The 15,449-nt window shown below is 38.7% G+C and overlaps 1 protein-coding gene across 1 annotated transcript; it reads left to right on the plus strand.

The window, feature by feature from the left end:
• Positions 1–7,544: 7,544 nt before the first annotated feature.
• LOC120409788 (coiled-coil domain-containing protein 201-like) lies at positions 7,545–9,074 on the plus strand. The gene is made up of 2 exons (XM_039550077.1): positions 7,545–8,093; positions 8,988–9,074. Exons 1-2 carry the CDS (start codon positions 7,545–7,547, stop codon positions 9,072–9,074), a joined length of 636 nt encoding a protein of 211 aa, XP_039406011.1.
• The last annotated feature ends 6,375 nt before the right edge of the window (positions 9,075–15,449 follow it).

Consider the following 15,449-nt stretch of genomic DNA (forward strand, 5'->3'; position numbering starts at 1 on the left):
AAAGACACAGCAAGTTACTGAGGAAATGTCCCAGTTGAACATTAACTCAGATTGACTTGTGGGATGTAGAAACACGTAGAATGTGTATAGGACCCCGACTAGTGAATAAACAACATGCAGACAGAACATTGTGGCATTCTGGTAATACAAGAGTGTATAAGCATATAATGAAGTGGAATCACTGACGCAATTACAAAGGCAGTGGTAACATTGATTTTATCAAGGTCAATGACCTCTGCTGCTAGTAAAGAATACCTGACTTCTTACTACTGAGGTAATTAGATTTTTTGAAGTCAAATAGGGATCCTCCAGACTTCTATATAAAAAAGCTAATTTTTCTCAATTTGACATCCGCCGCAATGGTTTTAGACTGGCTACTTGTGTATTATAACCTCATTTAACAAAGAAAAACAACAATTTTTAATGCTTTAAGCTTTTATAATTTATCTTAATATTGTAGCATCTTTATATGTGTACAAACAAATCTTCCTTTCACATAGACACCAAACACTGAGAGCAGAGCTGGTCTAAGCTGAGGGAGGATGTGGCACTGAACTTGCCTATAAGGTACAAGTTCCTTAAGGAACTTGTTTCTTCAGTCCTACTATTACACTAAAGCAGAAAAAAAAATTGGCTGTTAGAATACTACTTCCAATTGCCTGCAATTGGTGGACCTTGGTGAAAAATTTATAACACCAACACCCATATTAAAAGCTTTCAAGACTATTTGAAATGGTTCAGAGACAAAGAGCCAAGTCTCATTGTTCCTCAAACTCTTATTGAAATGAATCATATGGAAGATGATTTAGACATTTAAATAAGGGTTTGACTTTCTGAGCAGCCATGAAACCCATTAAGTATTTCAAGATTGTGGTTTTAAATGCGCAAAATTGGATTTGTTGTCCAGTTGGACAGGTCCAGTCATAGCAATCATAAGCAAAACCTGTAGAAATGTATAACCTGAAGCACACATCATGACCCAGTGTATTGCTAGTTCAAAGCCCTTTTTTTTCTGACCGGTTATGAAATCACTAAACCTATTTATCCAGGATTCCCTAAAGTCTTACTCTCAGGCTCCTTATGAGATGCTCCTATGATCAGATTGGAGTGAAAATTATGCCATACATAGGTCTGTTCCTGGACACTGTAGACAAAGACATTGATCTTGCCTCTGGCCAGGAAAAAAGTCATTGCCACACTGAAAAATGGGAACCTCCAACACTTGCAAAGGTACCACTTTCACATTACCACCATAAATAACATGAAGAAAGGCAAAAACTTTAAAATTGCTGAAGAGGAAGATTGTATATAATGCTTTTCAGGCACTGAAAAGTTTGTTTAACAGACTACAAAGGATTCATATTTTCCTTGGTTTCTGGGGGTTTCAGCAAAGGTTTTGCTGGTGAAGGGGTTGGCAGACATGCTAGCTGAGGACACTGGTTTTGTCTAGTTTGGAGAGAAGGAGCCTGAGGGGTGATCTCACTGCTCCCTACAGCTTCCTGAGGAGGGGAAGGGGAGAGAGAGGTGCCAATCTCTTCTCCCTGGTAACCAGTGCCAGGGCATGTGGGAATGGCTCAAAGCCACATTCATTGGGGGAGGCTTAGACTGGACATTAGGAAGCATTTCTTTACCAAGAACGTGGTCACACATTGGAAAAGGCTTCCTGGAGATGTGGTTGATGCCCCTTACCTGTCAGCATTTAAGAGTCGTTCAGACAACACCCTTAATTACATCGTTTAGCTTTTGGTCAGTCTGAAGTGTCAGGCGATTGGACTGGATGAACATTAAAGATCCCTTCCAACTGAAATATTCTATTCCTTTTTATTCTAATCTGTTCTTTTCTATTCTACACTAAAGTGTCTTCCAAACACATATATAAAATGCCTGTCCCCACTGTTAACCTTGTCACAAAACTCAGGACTCTCAGTGGTGTCCAGACATGTAATTCCCACTAAAATAAGTGGAAATAGTGCTGAGGTGCTTTCGAAAAGTTCCACTGGCTTCCTCTGCACCTGAAGAGATTAAGCCCACAGAAAGTCTTGCAGTGTTTCCATTTCAATGTCTGGCTGCCCAAGAAGCTTACTGGGACAGAATCAATTCTCCTTTTGCCCACTGTATCATAATGCTTTCCTGTACCAAAGGAGGCACTATTCTGCAGAGGTTACTTCATGATGAGGCTCTCTGCTCATTTTAGGCTTAACATTAGCAAATAAAATGTTTCACTCCTATTTTCACTAAGGAGCTTGGTCTGATCAGCAGCCTTAGAGCACTCCTGATTGACTTGCCTATATACAAAACTCAGACACAGGAAGAATAGTTCATGTGATTTTGAATCAAATCTGTGTTTTTATGGAGTTTCATCCATAAACAACTTGTAGTTTGGGCCCAAGTCTTCTAAATCACTTAGGAAACAATTTAATTTCCTTTCTTTTCTAATTGTTTCTTTTGTTTTGCCCACTCCTTTTATCTTTCTTCTAATTTATTCTTTCTACCTGAGTCTAAATTTAGGGAAGCATTTTCACATTTGTGTCCTCTTAATTTCTTCTTTTGCTCTCCATTTGCTCCTCACCACCATTTCCGTGCTTTCTCTGGCTCTTCCTTCTTCCTTCTAAATGCTTTGAACAAGGGTTTTCCCACCACAGGTGATCAGACAGAGTAGAATACTGAGCTCTACTTACCAGCTCCTCTTTCTTATTACGTACTCCTTTGTGGAATCACCCTCTATGCCTGAAAACATCAGACAAGTTGCACGAGCAGAGAGAGGGCCTCTTAGTGTTCCACCCAGGAAAGACTGCACCTAGCTCTTGCAGAGCCCCTAGCTTAGAGAATTACGCAAGACTGGTGACTTCACAAACTAGAATTACATATCCAATTCAAGAAAATATGTTAGGGAAGCATATGAGCTAAGGATTAGTTCAGAACCCAAGCTCTTTTCAGGAGAACTGTTTAGTGACATCCTCAGAGTGGAAAATGAAGAGATTAAAAGAGCAGCAATTGAAGAATTGCAGTCTCTCAAAACAAACCAGAAGATAAAGGGAGAAAAGTGTCCATTTTTGTCCCCGTATGTCTATTATTCTTAGTAAACTGAAAAATAATTCCAGTTTTTCCCTTTTCCAGATGAAGCCTTCTCAAAATTCCATGTCTTTGAAGTGAATTCAGGTATTTGAACTGGAATGAAAGGGCCGAAATTTGAACAAAACACTGTGTGCTGTTATTGTATTCCCCACTTTTGTTGGTTTTGGAAGTAAAAATTTTAAGAATTAATGTTTCATTTACAGGAATGCAGTAACCTATGTAGGTTTTGTATTTTTGGAACAAATTTAGAAAGAAGATGAAATTATCTCCTAAAATGAGATCAACAAAAGAATCTTTCAAGATATAAACCTAAAGCAGTGGGAGGTTTGATATAATATATATGGAGATATATAATAACATTGCTAGAATTGAGTGCCATCTTGCATTATGCAACAAATGAGAGGAATAGTGTGCAAATATTGGCCAAAATGCTGTATCCAAATCTTTGAAGTTATTGCTCAAAATATCAAGTAGGCAATTCTAAGGATGAAGATGATTATTCCAAGGAATGTAAATTTAGTGAAGGAATTATTCTGAGTGCAGGACACAGTATGTGCCATTCTTTGAAAGATGCAAGAAGCTTTCAAGGTGTCACTCAAGTCAGAGTTTGGCTGTTTCCTGTTCAGATACAGAACATGGCTACAGATACACTGAGACCAAGATAATATCATCACTGCAGATGTTCTGCTGAGCTCTGATTTTTCCATTAATTTTGGACTCTTTTCTGTCTTATCTCTGCACAGTTATGTATTTCCTATTCTCTGTAACATCCTGTCACCACCTGATAAATAGATGAATCTGTAGGACATAAGATAAACATTATTAACAGCAAGAACAATTTGCAAAACCTCCTAATTTGTATCTTGAGAACATTTAGCAAGGTTCTAGAGAAACAGAACGTAAAGGCTTTTTAGAAAAGGGAAAGGTTGTTTTTTTTAGGAGTTTTGCAGAAAAGGCTATGGAGGGTAGACATAAAGATGATGAAGCTACAGATAGCACTTGCAGACTGTGAGATATGAGTGAAAAGGACATAAAAAGTAAGGGCAAGCACAGCAAGGAGCGCCAAGCACCAGCTGGGAGGCAAAGCCATGAGTTTTTGAAGGGGTCCAGTGAAATTATGTCCGTTTTCTCAGCACCCCAAAAAGCTTCTCACTCAGGTTCCTGCTGCTCATTTTTGTTTGCACCACTGCCTTGCTGGGAGAGGTGATATTATGTCCCACAATACAGCAGGACAGCACAAACACTGCGACACCATGTCAAGACATCATTCTGTGCTCTGTACTATATAAGGAACTGGCTTGCTGGGCCCTGCAAGACACATCATGGCTGACCTGGTGGGTTTGGTCACCAAGCCACAAGGTATGAAAACTAACTACAAATACTCAAAATGAGGTAAAGGTTGGTCTATGTTTGTAAAGGACTAAGAATTTTTTTTTTTTTTGCCCAGCCACAAGTATCTCAAAATAGTTTTTGTTTAATTCTCAAAATATTCCGGTAGGAACTACCCCTGGGAATTCAGAAAATAAATAGCTTATCCTGGACAGACTATTTATTTCCAAAATGTTTACTCGTGCAATCCATGTGATTGTAATGTGCCTCCATTTCTCAAGCTCTCTTTCAGCTCCTTAGGGGCACATAACTTAAGCCTAGCAACTTTACCCATATACTGACAGACTGTTACTTCTAAATATTGAACTGGTAGCTCCAATTCTCTATTCATAGTGCAACTATTAATGTGGCAAGAGAGAGTGGTTTATGATTAAGTTCGAAATGCCCAGACTCCCTGGAACCAAAAGTTCAAATCCCTGCGAGATCAGTGCTTTGCCCCTCTGTCTGCAGTAGATGCACTCTACAACCCCAGGTCATCCCCATAAATCCCTGAAATTAGGTCTGTCTGATCAGTTTAAGGTCCACAGGTCATGCTTTGTCAAAAGGGGCTACCCCAATATTTGTGCACATGCTCCCTCACACCTGTTCTTGCTGTACAGCTTTGTGATAACAGCTGTTTACTGTCAGCTACCACAGAGATGACTTACAATTCAGCAGGACTGGTGTAGTCCAGCTGCTTTTCTGTTGATAAAAATTACAGTCCTCCACCTAAAGCATACCATTTCAAACCAATGGAATTCAAATCTAAGAGCTGATACTTTGAAAACACATGTTTCAAGTTAAAATGCTGTCATTAGCTGTTAGCTGCAAACACCATGAAATTCACACTGAAATTTACAGTTTTTCAGTTTATTCTCACTATTTTCCTAAAAGAAGAGCCTTTTCATGGTAGATTTAACATTAATTTCCAATTTATTTTTTGAGCAAGGAAAGCAGTGAAAAATTAAAATCAGGATGGCAATATACTTCATCAACATACATCCATCTTGCAACAGATCCTCAATGTGCCTTAAGCAGCCATGTGAAGCCAATTAACCACTAGAGTATTTTTGTGATTGAAATAGGCAGCAAGCAGCAGAGATTAAATAGCAATAAACATAGTACATAGATAAGTTGGCTAGCCCATTTTCCTATGATTAATTAATCCTAGATTTCTATTTATTTATTTATTTATTCAGTTAGAAGCACTGCTGATACTCCCAAATAATGCTAAATGTGATAATTAGGGAGTGTCTGCAGCAAAGGATGGCCAGGATGAACAGGTCTATAAGAAGGGAAGTAGCAGCTGAAGTTAGATTGCTTGAAAGAGGAGGGAAGGAAGATATCAGCTAGAACCTGGTAGGTCTGGTAAGCCTGCTATATTTTGTCAAATTTCCTGCAAAATGTATTCTCTGTGGTAACTTTGATATTCTCAGATAGTTTATATTTCTCTTTTGTTTTTAAACTTCTCTCTTTTATCTATAGTGGTGTTAGAGCAGAAGAAAATCTGTTGCTTATATGTATTTATCTTTCTAAAGCATAAAGAAATGTGAAAGAAAAAAAATTGTTGCTTTCCACAGAAGCTTTGGTTTGAAACATGTGTTAAAAACTAATTTAAATAAGAAATACCTTTTAATTTGTCATTTAATGGTGAAGGGGAAAGCTTTAAAATAAATAGCTGAGGATAGATTTGGGGGAGGAGCAATGGCTGCAAACTCCTTCTTCTTCCCTTTCTAAGCTCAATCATGTAAGCTTACTGCCAGTAAGCTTCTATGATAAAGACTAAAGAAGTCAATCTGTCTAAACAAGAAAGGAAAAAGGCAGTGTCTGTAGATTGAGTGCTGCTTATGTGTCAAGCTCACATGGTTAAAAAGTGAGAGAAGAAATGTGTATCCAAAGAAAAATTATTATGGAGTACTCCTCCCTCTTTCTAACGAGAAAAAAAAACCACAAAACACCTTACTTCAGCTGTATTGAAGAGTCAGTGCTCTGTCTCTTGCTGCCTTTGTGTTTAGAAACACAAAGTGGATGTGAAACTCTACTGGAAAACTTAGATGCTACACAGGTGCAAAACACTGGCAAGGAATAGAGAGCTAATGCCTTTTACTTCAGAAAATATACCTCCCTGTCTTCTTGTGCCCTGCTTCATCATAGCCCTGTTGTCTTGCCCCTCCAAGGCCTTGATCTATATACAGCTTAGAATATGGGGCAATCAACCTGCATGAAATATCTGAACTACCTCATGAAAGCAAAGAGTTCAGCAATTACTAGAAGTACTTAACTGCTCACCTAATTGAGATGTTTATCTTAAATTGGATATCTTTATCTTGGGCTTTTCTGCCCAAGAAGTAGTAAGTGTAAGAAGTAGTGTTTCTTTTTGTTGGGGGTTTGCAAATGGATAGGGATAATGCTACTAGCAAAAGTAACCTTGCCATTGTAAATTCAGTTGAAAATAGACTTGCACAGAACATATTTTTTTTAGAATCGAAGCTTAGGATCAGCTGAAGTAAGACAAATGTCAAGTAAATAGGAGGGAATTAGAGGTTTGTGAGCCCCCTTTAAAGGAATTAAGGGAAATAAAATTCCAATTTGACTAAGAGACGATTGGTGAATCCAGAAATTCTCTGCCCATCTCTTTAGAGAATTTGATTTTTTGCTACTCTATGGTAGTCCCTCTATCATCTAATAGTTTTCAGCTACATACAGTTGAACAGTTAGCAGCTGAAACCCCAAAAATATATTTTTTATATGCTGGGAGGGAGAAAACACTATCTTAATGATGTTGCAGTTAATGAAAGATCTTTTAAAATTCTGGCACACTTGGACCTCCTCATGCAGAAGGCTGGGAGAGGAGTAAGTGTTGGATGTGTGACCAGCTGTGCTCTCACGGTCTGTTTCCAACATGGCTCTTCCAAATGCTTGAACACTGATCTACATAAAGGATAAATTCCATGTAAAGACAGAATGTAGACAAGAAAATAGGAACGCTTTGGATTTGATTTATCAGCTTGCTGCTAAAAAGCAGCTTCCATCGCATCTCTCACAATGTGAACAATGACACAATCTTCTTATTTTCTTAAGGCGGTAAACCTGATTTCAACATGTCGGAGGAAGATGATTCTTTTCTGAATGTTAAAAGATCTCTGAAGAAGACAATGGTGAAACACAGCACCCCAGTGGACTCAATGCTTTCAAGAACAATTCCATCTCTTACAGATCTGACAAATCAGTCAATCAAGGACCAAGATGCCACAAAGAGGGTTTATGGATCTCCGATGCCAAAGCCAAATCTAAGCAGATCATTATCTCAAGTATCATCAGTGTGTATTGATGCATACTTCCCTCATATGTCCCCAAAAAGGCTTTCAACAGCATTTGATTTGCAAGAACTAAATAAGGAGAAAAGCCAAAGCTCTCGGCTTGTATTTTCTAGAAGGAGGCTTTCCACTGTGTTGGCCTCTGATGAATCAAATCAAGAGCCAGCTTACAATGCTGTCCCAAGCACAGAAACTCAAGCTACCACCAGAGCATCTGTGGATGCTGCAGTAACTCCTAAGAGTGGACCTTCATGGCTTGTTTCTGGAATGCCAGGGATAAAAGATCCCCCGGAAGCAAAATCAAGAAAGAAGAAAATTGATAAAGCTCTTCAGGTAAAGGCTTTCATTTAGTATGCAATAGCTAAGTTACACAAACTTCTACCAATGCTGAATATATACAGATCTTTCTAGTAAAGTGGGAATAGTTTACTAATAGAACATTTCTACAACTTTAGCTGTGAGGACATCTGTTTATGAATTGGGTCATAACCTGGTAGACTCTGTAACACCATTCCTAATCACAGACAGAATGCCATGCAAACTTCCAAACTAGCTATTTGCTTCAGCTTGTGAGCTGGTATTGTGTTCCCTAGTGGGAAAGTATATTTTTTAAAATACATCTTTATTTAGAAGTTATTTAATAGGAAGAAATCAGTAATTTAAATTCTAAAGTTTCTTAATGCTAGCAAGTAAACTCAAACTAGAGAAATAAATAATCTACTCCTTTCTCTGTTTAATCCAAATTGTAGTGCTTTATAAAAAGAATGCCAGTCATTGCAAATGGGATCTTGTGAGCAGTCCTTTTGACTGATGTAGGGTTTCCTGGGGAAAGCTTAGATTAATAGATGTTCTGCAAGTGTTGGTTGTCTGTGAAGCGCAAGAACTCAATTTTCTGAAACTTTAATTGTTAGCAAAGGGCCTGTGGAAAGCCCACAGAAAGGATAGGAAGGCAGCAGTTAGACTCTGAAGGTTGTCATGTCAGAGTGAAGCAATCAGGTTCCATTCTAGTTTGGTTTTTCCTCTGTACCATATTGTTCTTGAGTGTGTTAAAAACTCAAGAAAACTTGCCATCTTTGAAACTAAAAGCTTCTTTGCTTAAAACAAATGGAAAATTTCAGCCAAAATCAAGTTGGATCATAAGTCCTTTGTGTATGTTGGTTTTTTTTGAAAGCAGGTGGCATCTAAATGGATTAGCTTGATTAAATAATATTTTCTCTTCTATAACAGAGAAAGAAAGAAAGAGAATGGCTGCTTCGTCAACTTAGAAACATTGAAGAGGCAGCTAAACATGAGCTGACAATTGAAGAAGCTTGACTGGGCTACCTGTGGGTAGTGCTGTCGCATCCATCATGTGGGAATGGCTAGTTCCAATAAATCACACTCTTCATTAAAGTGTCTGTTAGACTTCCTCTTTCCTTCCAAAATGTTCTTTTTCTGTTGTTTATTTGTTTTATCATTCTTTCCTCTTAAGAGAAGTCAGGTATAAATTAAGAAGAGTCAATGTTTACTCATAATGGCAGAAAGGCCTACAACAAAGAAGGGAGGAAAGACTTTCTGTAAGAATCATTCTTCACCCTGCCACAGCTTTTCCTGTCTTTCATGCAGCATTCAAGTCTTATAGGGTTGCTGATGTTTCTTAAGTGACAAAGTCCTAGTGGTCACATAGAGTGTAATCCTGGTTAGCCAAAGGAGAAGCTCTTCATCTTAAGGGTAATCAAAGCTGATGCAACCTGGAATGTTTTTGCTGCTACCTGGCGAGATGAGGAAATACTGAGAGGCATCAAGGAGGGAGGCCATTCTTTAGGGATTACTAATTAATGACAGCTTATTTTGAAGTTTTGGTTCAAAATCAGTTTGTCCCAGCCTCAGACTGTAAATGCAACTCACTGGTGTATTTGAGATACTTAATGCTTGGCTGTGTGTTTTGAGCAAGTATGGGTTTTCTATTTGTTTCTTTCCTCTGGAGCGGCTGCATGGAGGTCAAGAAGGGTGTCTTACCTGACAGCTGTATTGTCAAAATAGTAATTTAGCTCAAAGGATCTTTCTGAAGCATCAGTCAAGAATTTATGCAAAAGGCACAATAGTCAAGTTAGTTCCTACTGCTGTCTGTTATTTAATCTTTATACAGGCAGTGTTATCACTTCTAAGTGATATGTGGAGTGTCAACAGCTGGAATCCACAATAGATTTACCACCTACATACACACATTTCTGCACTTGTGTGGCTCTAGCATATGCGCTTTCCTGGCTTATACTGGTTTTTCAGCTGTTCCAGGCACTCATTACCCCAAAGAGGAGAGGTCACATTCAAAAGAAGCTGCCATTAAGAATGGAGGCAGGGGACACTTTTGCATTTCCTTCCCAGACACTGTAAATTGTAATCTCTCACATCCAAGGTGGAAGAGGAGAAGTATGTCCCATGCCAACATTATGAGGCAGGCCAATCAATAGCATCTCTGTTACACTTCAAAATGTAAGAGCGGAGTTGTGGTTTTACAACCTCTCTCAGGATTTCAAAGGAATTAGGATGTTTTTGCTAATGATTCTTGAAGTGAAATTCTTCAGAATTCCTCAGGAGAACAGCCTTATCCACAGACGTGGATTTCTGTTTAGCCAGGCAGTGGGGTGATGCTGTCCTTCAGGTCATGAGCCAAGTCACGCTCACTTGGTTTCATGTTTAGTTAATGTTCTGGAATTTGTTTGTGTGTGTTACCCAGGCTGCTTGTCTGGCCTCCACAGGTTCCTCTGGCAACCAGAGAGCTCCTGGCTGGTGTAGATCCCAAGCTGCTTTTGAGATAAAATAGGCATGGTTGCAGATGTGCTGCTATTCCCCTTGAGCCTGCAGGCATTTCATCAGTATCTGTGATTTGTGCCAGGAGCTGAACTAAGATCAGGCAAGTGCAAGGTTAGTGTAAAACCCTCCTCTACCCCTGGGACAAGCACAGATTAGTCTGGCTGCATGACCCAATGCTTAATCCAAATGACCCAGTTCTGCCTCTTGTTTATTTGTACCTTCCAAGATAGTCAGTTCCAGTTGTTCTTTCTTCACACTTCTCATCCTAGTCTCAGGAAGTCTTGATACTGCTTTTGCTTTCCTTTCTCACAGTTGCCTCTCAAGTCACTCTTGGCTCCTGCTTATTGAGTTTCTTGGTCTTCAAATGTCTTCTTCTAATGTCTTCTCCAATTTGGCCTCTAGTTGTTTCCTTCCTTATAAGACATAGAGGTCTTTTGTCTTTAGTGCCTGGTCTTCACTGCTGGATTCCTTGCCCATCTGATACCCTCTGATATCTGACACTGGTCTTCTGCCAAAACTCAGGCTCTGTTGTCATACCCCAAAGTGCCTTTGTCTACTTAGGCTGATGCCCTCCATGATGCTAGGCCAAGTGGGAAGGTCATGTGGGACAAGTTCCAGACATTAGGAGGCCAGGGGTGTAGTTGCTGCAAAATTCCTTCTAAGGCCCTGCTTTGGGCTACGTTCAATGCAAAAGGAATCCAGGGACTATGGCTACTTAACATATAAGACATCTTTGGCTTCATTCCAAGTGCAATGCAAAACTTCTGAAATTCAGAGCACAGTAAATGATGGGAAAGTCTTTCAGGGAGCAAGGTGCCACCCTATCAGGTTCATGGAAAGAGTTGGTGTCAATAAAATCACAAAGACTTTCCTCAGTGAAGGAAAACAAATTGTAATGAGAGGTAACACAGAACTGACTTTGGGTCTTTCCAAGTTTTCAAGCTATATCAGGCAGACAGATGCAAAAACCAAGGGTTCTCATGATTTTGAAAACTACTTCTATTTTCTCTCTGGAATGGTTAAATACAAAAGACTCTATAGCATTTGTTTTGGAATAATTTAGGTGTTCATGAGTTTGCAAAAGTTATAAAACTGCTTATAGTATTTCATGAAAATATTAATACAATCAACTGGTTCTTCAGCAGTTTTTCAACATATGTCTTGACATTCTACAACCACAGTATCAACAGTTAATTGCATGTAACAATCCCAAGGGACTTCAACCAGGCCTCTATAGTACAGACCTTAGTGAAAGGTGTTCCCAAAGAAATGTTTGTCTCTAATTTATAAAATCAGGATGTTAGAAAATGTGAAACTATATGTATCAAATTGCATGCACAAAACTAAGCTGCTGTTATTATACTTCATGTGTAAGTATATCCATAGGGCAAAAATAAATTTAAAAAACAACCACCAAAAAACTAGTATTCCTTTTGTTTACGGAGCTTCAACTTCCTTTCATGTCTCCAGTAGACTCACAAGTCTACTGGAATTAAATTTTTAAGTTTAAATGATACAGCTAGTTTTCTGTTATACTATGTATGTATACTTTGAAAGGAATAGCCTTTGGGAGGAGCACTAGTAGTATGCAGTTTCACTCTTGTTTAATGCTCATCCTCTAGTGGCAACAATGGCAAATTACTTTTTAGTTAGTGCTTCTCTTCATGCACAAAGTTCCCTTATGAATATTTATATTACAATATTACAGTGTGGAAAAAAAAGAATTCTTAAAGGGAGCTGTAGAGTCCAACCCCTCTAAAAAGAAGTCTTTCTAATTATTAGAGACCTTAAGGATGGATTTCGGGTGCTGAGGCTGAAAAAGGTTGGGGACTACAGACACCAGATCCTTACGAAAAGATAATTCCCAAGATGTGCTGTTCTGTAAAATAAAAAGCCCTTTTCCTGCATGAATGAATGTGAATCAGAGTTGCAACAAGCTCTTGAGCCTTGGTGTTGTTCTGACTTTCAAATGCAACATGGACTCATTTGTAAGTTCAGAACAGCCTTCCCACTGAGAGTGTTCTTTTAGGGCAGTATTTTTCCTTTTGGAGTGAAGCTATGACCTTGACCTATGGAACTGTTTTCAGTACACTTGTCCCTGAATAGATATTACACAACCTACCTGCTGACAGTGACTAAGCATGATGTTGGAGGGAGAAGAACAAAAACATTACCAAGAACAGAGGGAAGAGACAGAAATGTCTTCACCCTGGATTTATGAGCTCAGCCTTGTTCCCACTGAAGCAATGGTAATACTCCTGTTGACAGAGCTGGGAATGCTCTGCCCAGCTGCAGTACTTCTGTAGGAGGCCACTTTGAAGAGAAAAATGCTTAGCACATATATTTAACATATTTCAAATTTATGTAACAGACAAATGGAAACTAAGTCCTTCCTTTGCTGATCACAGCTGAACAATTTTAGAATAACTAGGAAAAGTGGAAAACTTTTAAATAAAAACAGGTATTTTTTTCCTCTGAGTTACAACATCGTTACATTCCTGCTATGGACAAGACCCTGAGTAATAAATCACACAACAGTGTCGCTGACCTGTACTTGGTTGTGTTTTGTACTATAAGATGTACAAGCACAAAAGTCTCCCTTAGCTCCATCTGTTGATGCATTCCACCATGCCTATTAAAATAGCTCATTCCTCAATATTTCCAACTTATAAGAAAAAAATGAACAAACACTGAGCCTAGCAGCGCCTAGAAAAGTTAGACCAGTTGAAGCAATTGGGTAACATTTTCAAATGTTGCCAAAAACTTGAACTAGGCACAGCTCTTACCACCTCCTTTAGTTTGTAGACCTGAGCTGCCCACCCTCACCCTGCCCAAACCTTGCTCAGGCTTTTGTGCTACTGCGTAGGTACCTAATGCTCCTACGCAATTAAATGGTGCTTAACAGTGCAGTCAGTCCCAATAGGCACGCAAATCCTGTAGAGCTTGACAGTTGCCAGTCTCTTGGGTCTACTCATACATGTGGCTTCACAGCACTCACAACAGCCCACCCCTCCAACCTGAAATGGTACATGTGCATGGAGATGGGCAGCAGACAGCAGTGAGATAAGAGTTATATCTATCTGATTTTAATTCCAGCAGCCCACAGGATAAAACTCTGGGAAGTACAGACTGCATTTCAAATCCCCTACTCACCTGAGATAGGAGCTTGAAACCAAATGTCCTAACTCACAAGGCAGTAACCATTGTCTCTAGGCTTACTATGAAGTCAGTGCTTTTAAGTGTTACCTGTCAAAGTAGCTCCACTTTGCCTAAGCTTTTGTTAAAAGTAAGATTGAACTTGCATAATTGTTCTGTCACTCACTGTCCTCCATCTGTGGTTTTTCATTTCTTGGCAGGTTTGTGGGAGGTTTTTTTTCCTGTTTTTCTTCCTTTTTATAGCAGAAATGGAAAGAAGAAAGGGGACAAATATCCTCCATATCTTTTCTGCTTCTTACTGTTGCTGCCATTTTGAACCCTTTTGTTGTCCTCTACTTCATACTTTTGGCCTTTCCGTGCTCTACATGTCCTACTATAACTGTCTTCTGCTTTCAGCTCTTCATATTATTGCAGGTTTGTCCCTTCTTCGACAAGCAGATACCATAACCCTCCTAAAGCTTAGATCTTCTCCTAAAGAGGAAGTGCCAGCAATGATAGGGGAAAAGAAGGTTCTCTTCCTAGAAATGGAATATTTCCATTTTATAGTATGGAAAGCTGATGTGAATTCAAATATAGGAAAGAAAGTATGTGCAGGATTGCTGACAAATTTACTCGGAAAGGAACTGAATCCAAAAAAATAGCACTTACGAGATGCCCAGGTAAAATCGGTTTCAAAGTATACTTCCCAGCTGAGAGAGCACAAGCAATTCATTGCATCATACGGCATGCACTTAAATCAAATTGGTGTTGTGTGAGAGTATTCAAACAAAGGTCATGGATGTTTTAGTGTTTGTTACTCCTCTCAAAGAAAAAGAAACACACAAAGCCCCGAAACCTGCACAAACCATAGCTCAGCAACAGCAAGAAGCTTTGCCACCACAAGAGGGAAGACATTGCAATTAGATGGAAGGCTTGCAATTGTAATCAAAAGATTTATTCGCAACACATGCTAATGTGGATATGTGTTAAAATTATAACTGTGCTAGAAGGAAGAAAGAAGGGGTGGAACTGGAATGGTGGAGAAAGAAGTATGGCATCCTGAATGCCTCTGGGTAGCTGAGAAAAAGTTCACTAAGACTGTAGGATTGGCAATTATACCACAAAGGTTATGATGCAAGCATGCAAATCAACAGTGTATCCTGACCTTTACTAGTATATTCAGTAGCAGATGGGTTTTTTTGGCCACAGCTGGGAGATGATAAAAATTGATTAAAGAAAACAAATCACAGAGCAAATTCCTTGTGTAAGACCAGCAAAATGAAAAGTCTATGATAACCATATTTGGAGAAGAGATGAATAAGAGAAGCAAAAACACTATAGCAGACTTATGACACCTAAAATGTCTGTTGGCTATTACGGTTTCTCAGAAATCAAAATCAGTGAGTTAAAGGAAAATAAATCTTGAACTTCATATTTAAAACGTGTCCTTTTTTTGCATATACTTAATAAATCTGTAAAACAGGTTTTTACACAAGATGGATATCTTTGAGAAAAATATCAAATCATAGTGGAAATGTACTATACATGAAAATGTAGAAAATAACATTATAAAGAAGGAGGTGCTGAGGGGGTTGTTTATTTTTGTTATGTTGACCATTTCATGGTCACCCAGTCATTGATTGTAATAACAGCAGCAACAAAAATAAAATTTAAGTCCTACTTTTATAGTTATCCATATTCTAAAACAGCTTGATTAATCAGATTTCTCAAGAGAAAATCTTTTGACACATATAATAATTC

The sequence above is a fragment of the Corvus cornix genome, chromosome 2, assembly GCF_000738735.6.
Source record: "Corvus cornix cornix isolate S_Up_H32 chromosome 2, ASM73873v5, whole genome shotgun sequence".
NCBI lineage: Eukaryota > Metazoa > Chordata > Aves > Passeriformes > Corvidae > Corvus > Corvus cornix.

What these genes read in the sequence shown, in the direction of transcription:
- LOC120409788 (XM_039550077.1), top strand. Translation starts at nt 7,545, where the DNA reads ATGTCGGAGGAAGATGATTCTTTTCTGAATGTTAAAAGATCTCTGAAG. An exon ending in AAATTGATAAAGCTCTTCAG is followed by an intron (nt 8,094 to 8,987) that starts GTAAAGGCTTTC and finishes CTTCTATAACAG; the next exon opens with AGAAAGAAAGAAAGAGAATG.